The 16,044-nt window shown below is 38.1% G+C and overlaps 1 protein-coding gene across 2 annotated transcripts in view; it reads right to left on the bottom strand.

Annotated features, from left to right (window-relative positions):
* YTHDC2 (YTH N6-methyladenosine RNA binding protein C2) overlaps nucleotides 1-9,956 on the bottom strand; it is a 92,127-nt gene extending 82,171 nt beyond the window's left edge. Inside the window, exons 1-2 of one of the 2 annotated variants that reach the window (XM_066274071.1) lie at nucleotides 9,583-9,956; nucleotides 8,431-8,521 (exon numbers count right to left, since the gene is read on the bottom strand). In XM_066274071.1, the coding sequence (XP_066130168.1) occupies nucleotides 8,431-8,521; nucleotides 9,583-9,763 (272 nt within the window). In that variant the 5' untranslated portion in view covers nucleotides 9,764-9,956. The remainder of the gene's footprint in view (nucleotides 1-8,430; nucleotides 8,522-9,582) is intronic. The other variant, XM_066274072.1, reaches the window with a different exon arrangement.
* Nucleotides 9,957-16,044: the final 6,088 nt, after the last annotated feature.

Below are 16,044 nucleotides of genomic sequence, written 5' to 3'. Positions count from 1 at the left end.
CAATTTGCCATGATTTTTAATTTCTGGAATTTCTATGCTGTCATCTACTTAACAAGTGCTTAGTGATGCTTAAATGATGACATAGATAAATTAGTTTAACTTGATATAGAAGTTTTTGTTATTTCCATGGTAAATTGGAATTATTAGATTCTAGAGATGTTCTGTTACATGGACCATTCTGAAACTTCAGCACACTTGCTACAAACTCAATCATTCATTCCCATGCTGTGACATTTACTTCATAGAATTTTAACTATAGAAGACAAGAAGTATGCTGAAATGAGCACTAGAGCAAAAGCAAGGAGGCTTGTGTTCAGCTAATACTTTTTTTTATTTATTTTTACAGGGACAGAGAGAGAATCAGAGAGAGGGATAGACAGGGACAGACAGACAGGAACGGAGAGAGATGAGAAGCATCAATCATTAGTTTTTCGTTGTGCGTTGCAACACCTAGTTGTTCATTGATTGCTTTCTCATATGTGCCCTGACAGCGGGCCTTCAGCAGACCGAGTAACCTCTTGCTGGAGCCAGCAACCTTTGGTTCAAGCTGGTGGGCTTTTGCTCAAACCAGATGAACCCGCGCTCAAGCTGGCGACCTCGGGGTCTCAAACCTGAGTCCTCCGCATCCCAGTCCAACGCTCTATCCACTGCACCACCAGGTCAGGCAGCTAATACTTTTTCAACTAACTAACTATATGATTAAAAGTAAATCATTGTACTTTTCTGACACTGTATACTAGTTCACTTTAAAAGCTCTACTATTTCTATCAGTTCCAAGATGCTTTCATTTTCTTAAAAATAATATCACGGCCTAGCGTGCGGAGGACCCGGGTTCGATTCCCGGCCAGGGCACATAGGAGAAGCGCCCATTTGCTTCTCCACCCCTCCGCCGCGCCTTCCTCTCTGTCTCTCTCTTCCCCTCCCGCAGCCAAAGCTCCATTGGAGCAAAGATGGCCCGGGCGCTGGGGATGGCTCTGTGGCCTCTGCCCCAGGCGCTAGAGTGGCTCTGGTCGCAACATGGCGACACCCAGGAGGGTTGCAACATGGCGACGCCCAGGATGGGCAGAGCATCGCCCCCTGGTGGGCAGAGCGTCGCCCCCTGGTGGGCGTGCCGGGTGGATCCCGGTCAGGCGCATGCGGGAGTCTGTCTGACTGTCTCTCCCTGTTTCCAGCTTCAGAAAAATGCAAAAAAATAAAAAAATAAAAATAAAAAATAATATCAGTAGACTTTTGCTATACTTAAATAATTTTTATTTATTCATTCATTCATCCAATCATTCATCACATACCAAGCACCTGCTGTCTGCCAGGCACTATCTAGAAGCTGGGATTACAAAGTTGGGTAAAATATGTACACTCTTCCTCAATAAACTCACAACAAAAAATGGGTCAGATTGAAACTTTCCTAATAATGAAAATGCCTAATAACAATACAGCATTTACATATAAAATAATTTTTATACAAGTATTTACATATACATATTTAAAATTATGTATAAAAATAACTGACACTAAGCAGATGTTAAGTACTTAGTCATTACTATGTAAAATTTACTTAACTCAATTTGAACATGAAGGGTGGGGCAGAAAAATAACATCAACTTGATAGTTTTTTGTGTTTTTTTAAGTGAGAGGAGAGGAGATAGTGAGACAGAATCCCGCATGCACCCCGACCAGGATCCACCCAGCAACCTCTATCTGGGACCTCGAATCAACCTAACTATTCTCAGTGCCTGAGGCTGAGGTGCTTGGACCAACTGAGCTATCCTAAGTGCCTGGGGCCAACGCTCCACACTGGGCTGCTGGAGGGGAAGAGAGTGTGAAGGGAGTGAGGGAGAGAAGGGGGAGACGGAAGGGGAGAGAAGCAGATGATCGCTTCTCCTGTGTGCCCTGACCAGGAATCGAATCTGGGATGTCCATACGACAAGCTGATGCTCTATCCACCGAGCCAACCCACTGGTTTGGGCCAACTTGATAGTTTTTTAATGTTTTAATAAAAGATTAATAATATTTGTGACTATTAGTGCTTGTTCCTACCACATTCAGCACCACAGTGACACTGATATACAATAAAAAGATTACTAAAAATTTTAATAAATTATTCACCTTTTCAATGTGAGGATGGAAACATCCAATACATCAGAGATTTGTCCTACTGTGTAAATTAGCACATTGAGATCAAATCTTCTTCTTTTTTTTTTTTTTTGGTGAGAAAAATAAAGAGGGAGAGAAATAGCCACAAAGGGAGAGAGATGAAAAGCATCAACTTGTAGTTGCATCACTTTAGTTGTTCACTGATTGCTTCTCATACCTGCCTTGACCTGGGGGCTCCAGCTGAGCCAGTGACCCCTTGGCTCAAGCCAGCAACCTTGGGCTCAAGTCAATGACCATGGGATCATTTTGATGATCCTGGGCTCAAGCTGGTGACCCCGTGCTCAAGCTGGTGAGCCTGTTGCTCAAGCTGGATGCCCAAACTCAAGCCAGCAACCTTGTGTTTTCAAACCTGGGACCTCAGCATCCCAGATCGACATTCTATCCACTGTACTACCACCGGTCAGGCACTTTGATGAAAATCTTAAGAATCTGCTTTATAAAACGAAATGAACTAGAAACTAGCTACAAGATACGGGGAAAATGCTAGATAACTGAACTTCATATGAAGGTTTTTAAAAATAACAAAATGTAAGCCCCATATGCAATTTTTTTTAATTTTTATTTATTTATTCATTTTAGAGAGGAGAGAGAGAGAGAGAGAGAGAGAGAAGGGGGTAGGATCTTGAAGCATCAACTCCCATATGTGCCTTGACCAGGCAAGCCCAGGGTTTCAAACTGGCGACCTCAGCATTTCCAGGTCGACACTTTATCCACTGCGCCACCACAGGTCAGGCCAATATATGCAATTTTTAAGTATAAAATAAATGCACAAAAATTACACTATACTAACTTTACATACACCATATGTACACCATAATTAACTTTAAAGGCTAAAAGTAATCAATACATGCTATGATAAAGTTTTGGCATTTCAATGTCTTCTTTCTTTTAAAGAAAAATAATGATAGAATTAATCAAATTTGATGCAATTTTAATACTGATCAGTTTATCAATTTATATACCCAAATATAACCATATGCATCATTATTCCCCGCTTTCCAAATTTATAAACAGTTTAAAAGATCAGCTAAAGAGCCAAAATCTAAAATGACTACTTAAAAAAGATTACAGCCTCCAAGGAGCTAATGTCTCTAAAAAATAATGCACATGCATTTGATGCCTAGTAAATGATTAATTTCATATCTCCTTACTTTATATTTGTTAGGCAGATAGATGAAAAGATCTAACTCCAAACCATTTTCTCCCCAATACTTTAATATAAAATTGCAAACTTATTAAAGCTTATATCATGCTAACTTTCACTTTTTAAAATTAATACATAGAACTGAATAAACCAGCCAGTGAACTGTCACTCCGCACAGGCGCTTTCACGTCACTATACTATCTCTGTAATAAAGGTGTCCTTTCTGGGACTACTCACAGCTCCCAAGACATTGCTATGAACTCACTGCAAAAATCAAGAATTAATTAAATATTAACTATGTTCAAATCTTGGCTCTGCCAATTGCTCTAGCTGTGTGATCTTGGGAAAATTACTTAACCTCTCCAAGCTTGAATTGCCTCATCTGTAACATAGGTATCAGATGTTAATGACAGAGCTTAACATATAAGATTATTGTGAGAATTAAATAATTTTATAATTTACTTAAATTATTAAAAATTAAATAATTTACTTAAAAGCACCTACCATAAACCTATTGCAAAAGAGCCCTTAATAAATGTTAGCTGATGCTATTATTATTATTGAGTGCTGTAGGCTTTATTTTAATGGATGTCCAAAAATTCGCTAAAGAGTTCATCACTTTTAACCCGTTTTCTACTTAGCTAGGGGAAAATAGGAGGAGGATAGCATGCAACCTTTCATGGCAAAAGGCAAGAAAGTCAGTAACCCAAGTCTGAAAAGGGGGACTTTCCTGCAGGTTAGAGCCTCCTGGTCAGGGTGAGTAGAGCACTTGCTTATCTATTAAGCAGTGACTTCAGCAATAACAAGATAAGAAACTGATACTTGGAAAACTTACTTTCATACCATTTATAATTTACCTTTGGAAGAGTTTTTAGCAAATTTCATTTTGCCTAACTTGGACTAAAAACAAGAAAAACAATTTTGTTTTGTTCAGAAATGTGTGCTCTTAAAACCAGAACACAGTAATCTCAGTTGAGAAAAAAAACAAAAAAACCTACTCTAAAAAGGTGATATTTTGGTATGGGAAAACTTGAATATAATTCTAAAAATAACTTCAGGATATTCTAAAGAACCCAAAACGCAGGTGTCACTACAGCAATAGTATTTTCATCAAAGATCAGTAATTATTTTTTTAAAAATCAATTTCAAAGTAAATTCAACTCTTTAGGAGGAGATGATGAAATCCAAAACACATGGTATCATTCTGAAAAGATAAGAGACTAAAAAGAAGATGATCAGAAAAAAATTATCGATTATCTTACAGCAGGGGTCCCCAAACTACGGCCCGCGGGCCACATGCGGCCCCCTTAGGCCATTTATCCGGCCCCCGCCGCACTTCTGGAAGGGGTACCTCTTTCATTGGTGGTCAGTGAGAGGAGCATAGTTCCCATTGAAATACTGGTCAGTTTGTTCATTTAAATTTACTTGTTCTTTATTTTAAATATTGTATTTGTTCCCGTTTTGTTTTTTTACTTTAAAATAAGATATGTGCAGTGTGCAGAGGAATTTGTTCATAGTTTTTTTTTATAGTCCGGCCCTCCAACAGTCTTAGGGACAGTGAACTGGCCCCCTGTGTAAAAAGTTTGGGGACCCCTGTCTTACAGTAAACCTAGAATCTATTTTTAAACCACAGAAGAAACTCAATATAATCACAGAATGACAGAATCTTAGCTAAAACAAAGAAATTAACTTCTTCATATTTTACATTTAAGAAAATAGGCCTTGCCCTGACCAGGCAGTTCAGTTGATTAGAGCATCGTCCCAAAGCACAGAGGTTGCTGGTTCAATCCCTGTATGTCAGAGCACATACAGGAACAGACTGATGATTCTGTATCTCTCTAAAACGAATAAAATACACATTAAATTTAAAAAAAAAAAAGAAAATAGGCTTTTAAAATGTAAGGGATATGACCAGAGCTAGAGAATGAGGCGGTGAGAGACTAGGAGTAGAATCAAGGATTCCTGACCTTTCCTCCATACCAGGTTCTCTCTCAAATATGTACTAAGAAACAGTAATATCAAGTACAAAGTTAAAAAGGAAGAAAAAATAATTTCCTAAATTAATGAAGTTAATGTTAAAAGGTAAAAAAAAAATCTTTACTTAAGGGTTAAGGGTGAACAGAAAAGAACATGAAATATAAGTCAGGTACATATTCTCATATAAATGAAAATAAAAGATTTAAGTACATTCAAAATTATTTTATTCTTCATATATGTAAAAAGAAGGCATTTGAAAATCACAAGGACCACTAGGTAAACATTGTACTAGGTTTGCTCAAAGATACATAGAGAAGGAAAAGAGCTAGGAAATTTCATTCGAGGGGTTGGTGAGCACTGGGTATTGGCATTAAGGACTGGATAAGTAGGCAGGGTTGCCTCACTTTCCTTAGCATCTCTTTTCCTCTTTCTTCTCTCTGTCTTTTCAGTGTGTCGGTATCCTCCTTTTTTGTCCTGAGAATGTCTTTGTTGCTCTCCTCTCCCCCAGATGTTTCTCTAGTCTGGACTATTCCTTAAATCAGTGGTGGTCAACCTGGTCCCTACCACCCACTAGTGGGCGTTCCAGCTTTCATGGTGGGTGGTAGTGGAGCAACCAAAGTATAAATAAAAAGATTTAACAATAGTAAGTTGTTTTATAAAGATTTATTCTGCCAAACTTGGCGAAAATCCGACATAAAGTACTTGGTAAGTAATTATTATTATATGCTTCACCTTGCTGTAACTCCGCTTTATAAATTTTATAAAGTAAAGTTACGTCCCTACTTTATAAATCACCATTACTGTGGAACCGGTGGGTGGTTAGAAAATATTACTACTAACAGAGATACACAAGTGGGTGGTAGGTATAAAAAGGTTGACTACCCCTGCCTTAAATGATCATGCTATTAAACAGAAGTAGATGTAGTCTATTCTAATGGACTATTTTCCTAAGAGTAATTCTTGTTATTTCTAAGTTAATTTATCAGAATTCAAATCCATTTAACCACAAAAATTATATAACTGCAGAACTGTGCATTTATAACAGACGTCTTCTAGTGCAGTCTCACAACTTCTTCTCTACAATTTATTGATTTTAATTTGTTGTGTTTACAGTTACAAATGTACCCACAAATACATCTCCCTCCCTCCCCCTTGTTCTTCTTGATACCCCCTATGCCTCCTCCCCCCACCTCCTTCCCCACTTCCATAATTTACTATCCTGCCCTCTCTCTGTTATGTGTATATACTTTCACTAATGTCTTTCCTTTCTTTGTTCCCCTCCTCTCATCCCCTTTCCCTCTGCCCACTTTCCCTCTGGACTCTTTGACCCCTTCTCTGTCTCTCTTCCATTCCTCAATTCACATTGTTCACTGAATATCTCATATGAGTGAAGGCACATGATATTTTTCTTTCTCTGCCTAGCTTATTTCGCTTAACATAATAGACTCCAGGTCCATCCATGTTGTCACAAAGGGTAAAAAAATAGTTATTTCCTTCTTTTTCATGGCCACATAGTATTCCATTGTGTATTATGTACCACAGCTTTTTAATCCACTCGTCTACTGATGGACACTTGGGCTGTTTCCAGATCTTGGCTACTGTAAACAATACTGCAATAAACATGGGTGTGCATTTCTTCTTTTGAATCAGTGATTTGTTATTCTTAGGATATATTCCTAGAAGTAGGATAGCTGGGCCTTCCCTCGTCAGCACATGGTATGTGTTGTTTTGTTAATGAGCACCATTCTGTTCTCTACAACTCTTAAACCCAAACAGCTCTGAAAGATTTTTTAAGTCTACAGCAACTTCAACTGGCAGCAAAGGCTGATTTACTTGACATGAGGCTATTTCTAGTCTTTATTTATTTTGGAGTGACTATTTATACATTTTCCAGTAGAAATATGGATGTGATTAAAGGTGATGCCTATACCTTATTATAAGTATTACATAACATGTTGCAAATATACCCTAATACATCTCTAAAATCATAAAAATCTGAATCTCAAAATTATTTGATCCAGTTGTTTTTGGATAAGGAATTATTCCTCTGTAATCTATTTTTATGTCCAAGTGCTGTATTTTACCTATCCAGAGGACTATAATATGAGGGTGCTCAGGAACCTAGCCACTGCTCCAGCACTGCCCTCAATGATGTTCAAAATGCACATTCACCTAAACTAACTCCCCTGTCAGTAACGTATCATTGTGGTGTATATTCATTTGCAAGACATACCTAGATCAGCTAACTTCACCTTTAAACTTCCTACCATTTATTAATATATTTACTTAATAAAGTATGATTTTCTTCCTCTTAACCTAAAAATCAGTAAGCTGAAATTTGGTCTCCTCCTCCGCCAACCCCCAGTAAGCTCTCAATGAAGGACAATTTTGCTCCTCAGGGAACATTTTGGCAATGTCTAGAGGCATTTTTGATTGACACAACTAGGGATGGAAGTGTCAGTGGCATTTATAAAAGTAAAGGCTTAAACATCTTATAATGCACAAAATGGCCCTCCATTAAAAAAATTATCCAGTCCAAAATGTCAATAGCTCCACTATTGAGAAACCCTGCTGTACATCAATCCCACCATCCTTAACCTCAAAATGAAATAGTTCCACATAATTTCAGAGTTCTTCCACTTGGATGGCTCAAATGACCTTTCCTTCTATGGGTCAGAGACTCAAATATGTACTGCTTCCTCCTGTTCCATTTTATATAATCAGTTCTAATCATCAGATTCTTGAGCTACTAAGAAAGAAAACAATATGTGTTCTACAGCTTACCATTACAATACAGTAACATTAGAAGAGAGTTTGTAAATAATTATGCTTATAATCTTTAGTCCATCTGTGCTTTTTTAAAAAAAGATTGTTTCAATAAAATAAGAAAATATTTTTCTCAAGCAATCAACTTCAACTTTTAAACTATTTTTTCTTACACCTTAAAGTTTACTTTCTTTTTTGTTTCTAAACAAAAAACAGGTGGCTAGAAGGAAGAGAAAAGAGCTGAGTTGGTAGAGACATGAATCAGTTTATCTACATACAACATAACCAAGGCTGTGAATCTAGAATAGTTATAACTTTTTAAATGTAGTCAGAAACATTTCTCTTTTTCGGTAAATAATTTTCTCTAAATAAGAAAAGTATTGGCTTACCCTTTACTTTTAGAGACCAAACCAAGAGACTGACTCAATCGATGAATAAAGGCTCGTTCAGTACTGGTCAAAGACGAAGGAAATTCCATTTCTACAAGGAAAAAATACACCAAGTACCATCTGGGGACAAGCAATTTTCATTCAAGGAGCTTCAATATGCATGTATAGATATAAAATATGAAAAATAAAAGCATATAATCAAAGTACTATCCTATTTTATGTGAAAAGTAGATATTCAATAATTCCTGAATCTCTACCACAGTTATAACAAAAATTAAATCTAAGTATGTAAAAGGATCTAATGGTTCACCAAAAATTCTATTTATTTGTGCTATCATCTTGAGTTGGTATGATGGCTGATGAACAAATTTCAGTATTTTAACTCAGTCCTTACTTGCTTAATCAACAAAGCGTTTATTTTCTTCCATCACGAGGTATGCTCAAGCATCACGAATCCTCCACTGTCTTTGCCTTCAAAACGGTACGGACATCCTCCTTCACTAGCTCACACTGGCTTGATTTATGGCCGAGGCTGCCCCTTCGTTTAAATGAAGCTCCGACTCGCTCTGTCCAGGTCGTTCCCAGTGTGGGACCGTAAGCCTCCTGAGATCGGGGTCCCCTCCGGAGCCACCAGATCAGACTGAGCCCTCGATATCCTGCACCCATCACCAGGGGCCAACTGCTGGGGCTGCCCCGTGTGACCCAAGACAAGTAGCGGTCTAACCTTAAGAGGTGGGCAAAACATTTCATATACCAAGACAAGTTTAATTTTTTTAAAAGTGTGTATTTAGCATGATGCTTCTAAACAAAGCAGTCCCTATTGCCAGTGCATTTATTTGTCTGATTTCCTTCTCTTCTTGTGTATCTATCTTAAAAGTACGGGCTCACAGACCGGCGTTAACCGCTGCGGCTCAGGCGCCGGCGCGGCCGGAAAGCCTCCCCGGGAGAAAGGAAACGCCTCGGCCGGACCGCAGCCTGACGCCCCCGGAGCCCCGCACCCGCTGTCACGGGCGCTGTCACGCGCGGCTCCTCACAGCCCACGGGGACACCGCCCGCGGCCGGGCCTCCCCCCTTCTCTGAGGCGGCCCCTCCGCACCCGGGTCCGCGTCTGGGGAGGCGGGCAGCCGGCGGCGTCCGTGTCCGGAGCCTCACCTTTCTGGTCCGCATATCGGAAGCGCTCCAGAGCGATATTGACTGCGATCTTCACCTCCTCGTCTATGCGAACGTCCTTCAGCCCCTTGGCCCGGGCGCCGCCCCCAGGGCCGCCCGGAGCGGGGCCGCCCCCGCCGCCTGGAGCCGGCGGCCGCGGGGAGACGCTGCTCGGCCTGGACATGGCCCTGAGGAGGTGGTCACCCCGCCGCGAAGTGGCCAGGCCTGCGGGCTGACGGCCAGTGATAGAGACAGAGGGCCTCGGGGCCACTGTCGGGACCGGACGGCTCCACGGGCGGCCCGCACTGGGCCGAAGTCACCAGGGTGCCGCAGTCAATCACCACAACAGTGGAGTTGGCGCCGTCGCCACTAAAAACCTGGCGTCACCGAGAGAGCGAGCGTGATGACGTCACCAGGGCCCGGCGCCCGTGACCTCAGCGCGCCCGCCGCCCCTCGCGTCGGACGCCTGCGCCTCACTCCAACGCTCCTAACCAAGCTGCTTATCCCAGTCATTTCCTATCACCGTCTACCTCTAGCACCAACGGGCTCTTATGCGTACCCTTATTTCACTCATTCATTATTGTGTTGAATTCACTCATTCATTCATTCACTAAGCACGGCCGGGCTCCTACTAAGTGCCCTGCAAGCACTGTGCTCCGTCCTAGATATACACTGGAGAACCAGACATACATGGTTCCTGCCTTCTTGGAGTTTGCATTCTAGTGACGGTAGATCTGCCAGATTTAGCAAATAAAAATACAGGATGCCCAGTTTTTTTTTCTTGAATTTCAGATATCGCATATATTTTAGAATATGTGTGTCCCCTGCAATATTTGGGAACACATAGTAAAAAATTACTATTTACCTGAAATGCAAATTTAAGTGAGTGTCTGTATTTTATCTGGAAAACCTAAATGGAAGTGACAGATAATAAACAATGATTAAATGATATGTGCTATAGGAGATGATGGAATAGGAAAGTGGAACCCTTTAATTTAGGAGGTCAAAAAAGATGAAAATTTCCACTTGTTTGTACACAATTCCACTAATATACACCTAATCCTAGCCACTTTTAACTGCTTCCATTCTGGTTTTCCAAAGATACATTCTCCAGACTGCAACCAGAGGTATCTTTTTAATATAAGCCAGCTAGAATGACACTCCTGTGTAAAGCACTTCAATAGTTTCCCATTGCAGATTTCTTTCTGTCCCTTAAACCCCAAACTCATGATGGTCAGGGCAACTTTCCAATTGCATAGTTTCCTCCTGCACAAGACAGTCCTCCCCCAGTACTCTTATGGAGGCCTCTTTCTCATCGTTTAAGGCAGGATTCCATCCCTTATCTGGACAGGCTCTCCCACATCAGTCTGTTATTTACCACTGTTGGAAATTATTTTATTTATATATTATTTGCTCTTCCCAGTAGAACATAAGCTCCTTAAGAGCAAGAAACGTGTATATCTTGTTTGTCACAGTTTCATCAGCAGTTAGAACTGCATAGACACGTAATAAACATTTAGTTTGGCCATATTTTAGAATCTAGAATTAGGTTTGTCTCTAGACCTTTCAAAAACTTTCCTATATTTCCTTGAGCTCTTAATCTCTTTGGCTGGATACCAGAAAGAGCTCTGAATAAGCAGATATAAGTCTTGTATTCTAGTCCTTTCATGTTTACCAGTGAATTATGTAAACATTTACTACTACCTTGATCTCTGTGTATCCTAATATCCTTGGGTATGCAATGATGTCCATATATTAAGGACCCAGAGGAACTATTTTCCCAATACTCACAAAACTATATTAAGTAGTTACATTACCTCATGATACAAATGAGGAAACAGACTAAATGAAATTAAAAACGGCCAAAGGCCATGCTGTTGATAGTTAATGAGGTAAAGATGAAAACCATGCCCAACCTAGCTTCAATCCAGTACAAAACATAGATAGTAGGTCTATGCTGGATGCACCAACTATATTGTGATAAGACTGAAAACATTTTACATGAGGTCAGCCACATAATGCTTTCAACCTCCTTTCACAACTTCTTTTATTATTATTATTATTATTATTATTATTAAATTTAATACAGTGACATTGGTAAATCAGGGTATATATGTTCAGAGAAAATATCTCCAGATTATTTTGACATTTGATTATGCTGCATACCCCTCACCCAAAGTCAAATTGTCTTCTGTCACCTTCTATCTGGTTTTCTTTGTGCTCTTCCCTTCCCCCACCCCCTCTCTCTCCTTTCTCTCCCCATACCCCCCCACCCCCCACCCCCGTTACCATCCATTCTTGTCCATGTCTCTGAGTCTCATCCTTCACAACTTCTTAAAACTTCTTAGATCAACTTTTTATTGGCTTCGTCATTTATTAGCTTTGCAACTTGACTATTTACTTTGCCTGCTGAGCTTCAAATACCCGGTTGGTTTTCTGGTCAACAACAGGCACATATTTCTCTGGATAACATAGGGTGCACCTGGAAATCTTCTAGGGCGCACCAGTGCACCCTGGCACATACTTTGAGAACCACTGTCTTAATCTAACCAACCATTTAATCTAACCAACCTTTTAATAATCAGATCAGCCACTTATTATAATTAGCCAATAATTCTATCAGCTCCCTGATCTAAATCACCTGCTTGGTTTAAACATGCACTTAATCTAATAAGTTCCTTAATGTTTGTTTTCTTGATGTTGAGTTGCATGAGTTCTTTATAAATTTTGTATATTGATCCCTTATCAGATAAATCATTGGCAATATGTCCTCCCATTCAGTAGGTTGCCTGTTCATTTTGCTGATGGTTTTTTATTGCTGTGCAAAAAGTTTTTAGTTTGATGATGTCTCATTTGTTTATTTATTTTTTCTTGTATTTTCTTTGCCCAAGGAAATATATCAGAAAAAAATATTGGTATGAGAAGTGTTCGAGATTTTACTGCCTATGATTTTTCCTCTATGACTTTTATGGTTTCAGGTCTTACATTTAAGTCTTTAATCTATTTTGTGTTTATTCTTGTGCATGATGTAAGAAGGCAGTCTAGTTTCTTTTCTATTTTTTTTCACATATCTGTCTAATTTTCTCAACACCATTTATTGAATAAACTCTCTTTACTCCATTGCATGTTGTTGCCTCCTTTTTCAAATATTAATTGACCATAAAGGCATGGGTATATTTCTGGGCTCTCTATTCTGTTTTGTTTATCTATATGCCTGTTTTTATGCCAGCACTATGTTGTTTTGATTACTATGGCTTTGTAGTATAGTTTGATATTAGGTAGAATGATTCCTCCAATTTTGTTTGTTTTTTTTTTCTCAAAATTACTGTTGCTATTTGGGATCTTTTGTGGTTTCATATGAATTTTTGAAATATTTGTTCTAGTTCTGTGAACTATGCCATTGGTATCTCTATAAGAATTGCATTGAACCCATAGATTGTTTTGGGTAGTATGGACATTTTAATGATAATTTTTCCTATCCATGAACATGTTATATACTTCCACTTATTTGTGTCTTCTTCAATTTCTTTCTTCAGTAGATACATCTATTTGGAAAACTGACTTTCAAAAACGGTAAGAAAAAAATTCATTGAAGAAAGAATAGTCTTTCCAACAAATGATGCTTGAATAATTGAATGAGCCAAATGAAAATAAAAATTTAAAAATAACCCCCAAACTTACCTTAACCATAGACAAAATTATCTCAAAATGGACCGTGGGACTTATCTAAATATAGATAAACAATAAAACTTCTAGAAAAAAAGTGTAAGAGAAAAGTTTTGTGACCTTGAGTTAGATAAAGACTTTTTAGATACAACACCAAAAGCACAAAACATAAAAAAATAATAGATAAATTGGATTTTATCAGTTACAAATTTTTCTTCTTTGCAAAACATTGTTAAAAGAATGAAAAGCTAAAACACACTGGATGAATATATTTGTGAATCATATATCTGATAAAACACATGTCACATATTATAGATAATTCTCAAATACCATAGTAAGAAAACAACCCAATTTTTTTAATTGGCCAAAGTTTGAACAGACAGTTCATCAAAGAAGATAAACAAATAGCAAATAAGCACATTAAGAGATGCGAGTAGCTATCATTAATCACAAAAAATGCAAATTAAATATACAAAGAGATACTATCACATATCTATTAGAATGTCTAAAATTAACTGCTTTGACCAAGTATTGGAGAGGAAGTAGAGAAATTGTAATTCTCATACACTATTGATGGAAAAGAAAGAACCCTGGAAAACAATTTGACAGTTTCTTTAAAAAGTTAAAACACAGTTACTGTAAAATCTAGCCATTCTATTTCTAGGTGTATACCTAAGAAAAGTGGGAGCATATGTCCGTACAAAGACTAGAATGTAATTGTTCATAACAGCTATATTTGTAATAGCCAAACACTGGAAAGAATCCAAACATCCATCAGCAGGTGAATGGGTAAACAAACAGTGATCTGTGTACACAATGAAATACTACTCAAATATAAAAAGAACAAGCTATTCTTACAAACAGCAACATGAATGAAACTCAAAATAATTGTGCCGAATGGAAGACGTCAGACAAAAAGAGTACATATATAATTCCCTTTATGTAAAAACTTTATTAAGTGCAAACAAATCTTTAGCAACAGAAAGCAAATCAGTAGTTGCCTAGGAATGAAGAGAAAGGAATTTCAAAGAACCATAAAGAAATTTTGAAGAGTGATGGATATGTTCATTACCTTATTTTGATGATGGTTTCACATGTGTGTACAGATATCAAAATTTTTCAAATTGTACACTAGGAATATGTGCTATTGTATGTCAAGTATATCTTAATAAATTTGTTTTTTAAATAACTTACAAAACTTTGAGTCTAGTATTCTCTTCTACTTAATATCATAAGGCAGAGATACCCTTTTGCTTCTTTTTTTTTTTAAAGATTTTATTTATTCATTTTAGAGAGGAGAGACAGAGAGAGAGAGAGAGAGAGAGAGAGAGAGAGAGAAGGGAGGGAGGAGCAGAAAGCATCAACTCCCATATGTGCCTTGACCAGAGAAGCCTGGGGTTTTGAACCAGCAACCTCAGTGTTCCAGGTTGATGCTTTTACCCACTGCGCCACCGCAGGTCAGGCATTTGCTTCTTTATAAAAGTTATTCTGGCCTGACCTGTGGTGGCGCAGTGGGATAAAGCATTGACCTGGAAGTGCTGACGTCACCAGTTCGAAAACCAGGCTTGCCTGGTCAGGGCACATATGGGAGTTGATGCTTCCAGCTCCTCCCTCCTTTCTCTCTCTCTGTCTCTCCTCTCTAAAATGAATAAAAAAAAAAAAAAAAAAAAAAAAGTTATTCTGGGACCTTTGGATAGACAGAGATAAACAGTGATCTTGATATTTTAATTTTAAAGGTAATTCCAGCACAATTTGCATGATCAAATATTCTGTATTAATTAAATATTCTGTTAGACAAGTACTAATTCGCAGGTTTGTTAAGCTTAGATAATTAATTTATCTAAACTAAATATGTTTAATTTTTCACAAGAAAATATTAGGGATACAGTTGCACTGAAAAGAGAAGAATAACTGTCTTTGAGAGTAAAGGACCCTAATTCCTAGAAGATGCATTACAAACTTTTTAGGTATCAGAAAGTAAGCTCCAAGGAACAGCTGCTCTCTTCCCTGAAGCTCAAAAGATCACACAACCACCCAGTACATCAGTATAGAATTTGAATTGGCAGCACAGGATCTGTTAAAGAGTAACTGTCATACCGACTGTCTTAGTCACTTTCTTATGGTGCTGAACAGAATGTCATAGGGTTACAAATAATAATGATAATTCGAAAACTAAAAACCAAAACCCAACCCAACAAACAAGCATAAATACATAAATATTCAAACAGTTATTTGTCTTAGAGATTAAAGTGATAAAATGTGTTCTAAATTGAAACTTCAAATCTAAATCTTATTACATTTAAATTTTTGTTTTCCCATTGACTTAATTATTTGCATATCAAAAATATTTCTTAATAATAATAAAATTGTGTTTAACTCTAATTAAATATGATTTAATTCTAAGAAATATAGCGGCTTCTTAATTTTTACAAGTCATTTAGTATCTCTAGATTAGTACTTTCAAATTTTTTACCTCGTGGCGCACTAAAAGAATTATAATATTTGCTTTGGACCCTGGGTATGGCAAGAAATGCTAATGCTCATCAATGTTAATGTTTCTCCTATTCTTTCCAAATGTAATGCTAGACTGGATGCTCCCATATTCCTGCACATTTCTGCCCCTATTTTTGGCTTGAAATTGTGAAGCTATATGGCTAAGTTCTAGCCAATGGGATGTGGAGAGTAGCGATTTACACTACCCATCCTGTGATTCTCCCTCTCCTTTGGTCCTCAACCATATGTTGGGGGAAGGAATAACAAAAAAGCAAAGAGGAAAATCCAGAATGAGCTCTGTGGTGT

The sequence above is a fragment of the Saccopteryx bilineata genome, chromosome 4 (genome assembly GCF_036850765.1).
Source record: "Saccopteryx bilineata isolate mSacBil1 chromosome 4, mSacBil1_pri_phased_curated, whole genome shotgun sequence".
Taxonomy (NCBI): Eukaryota; Metazoa; Chordata; class Mammalia; order Chiroptera; family Emballonuridae; genus Saccopteryx; species Saccopteryx bilineata.
This window is presented reverse-complemented; position numbering and strand designations above follow the sequence as displayed.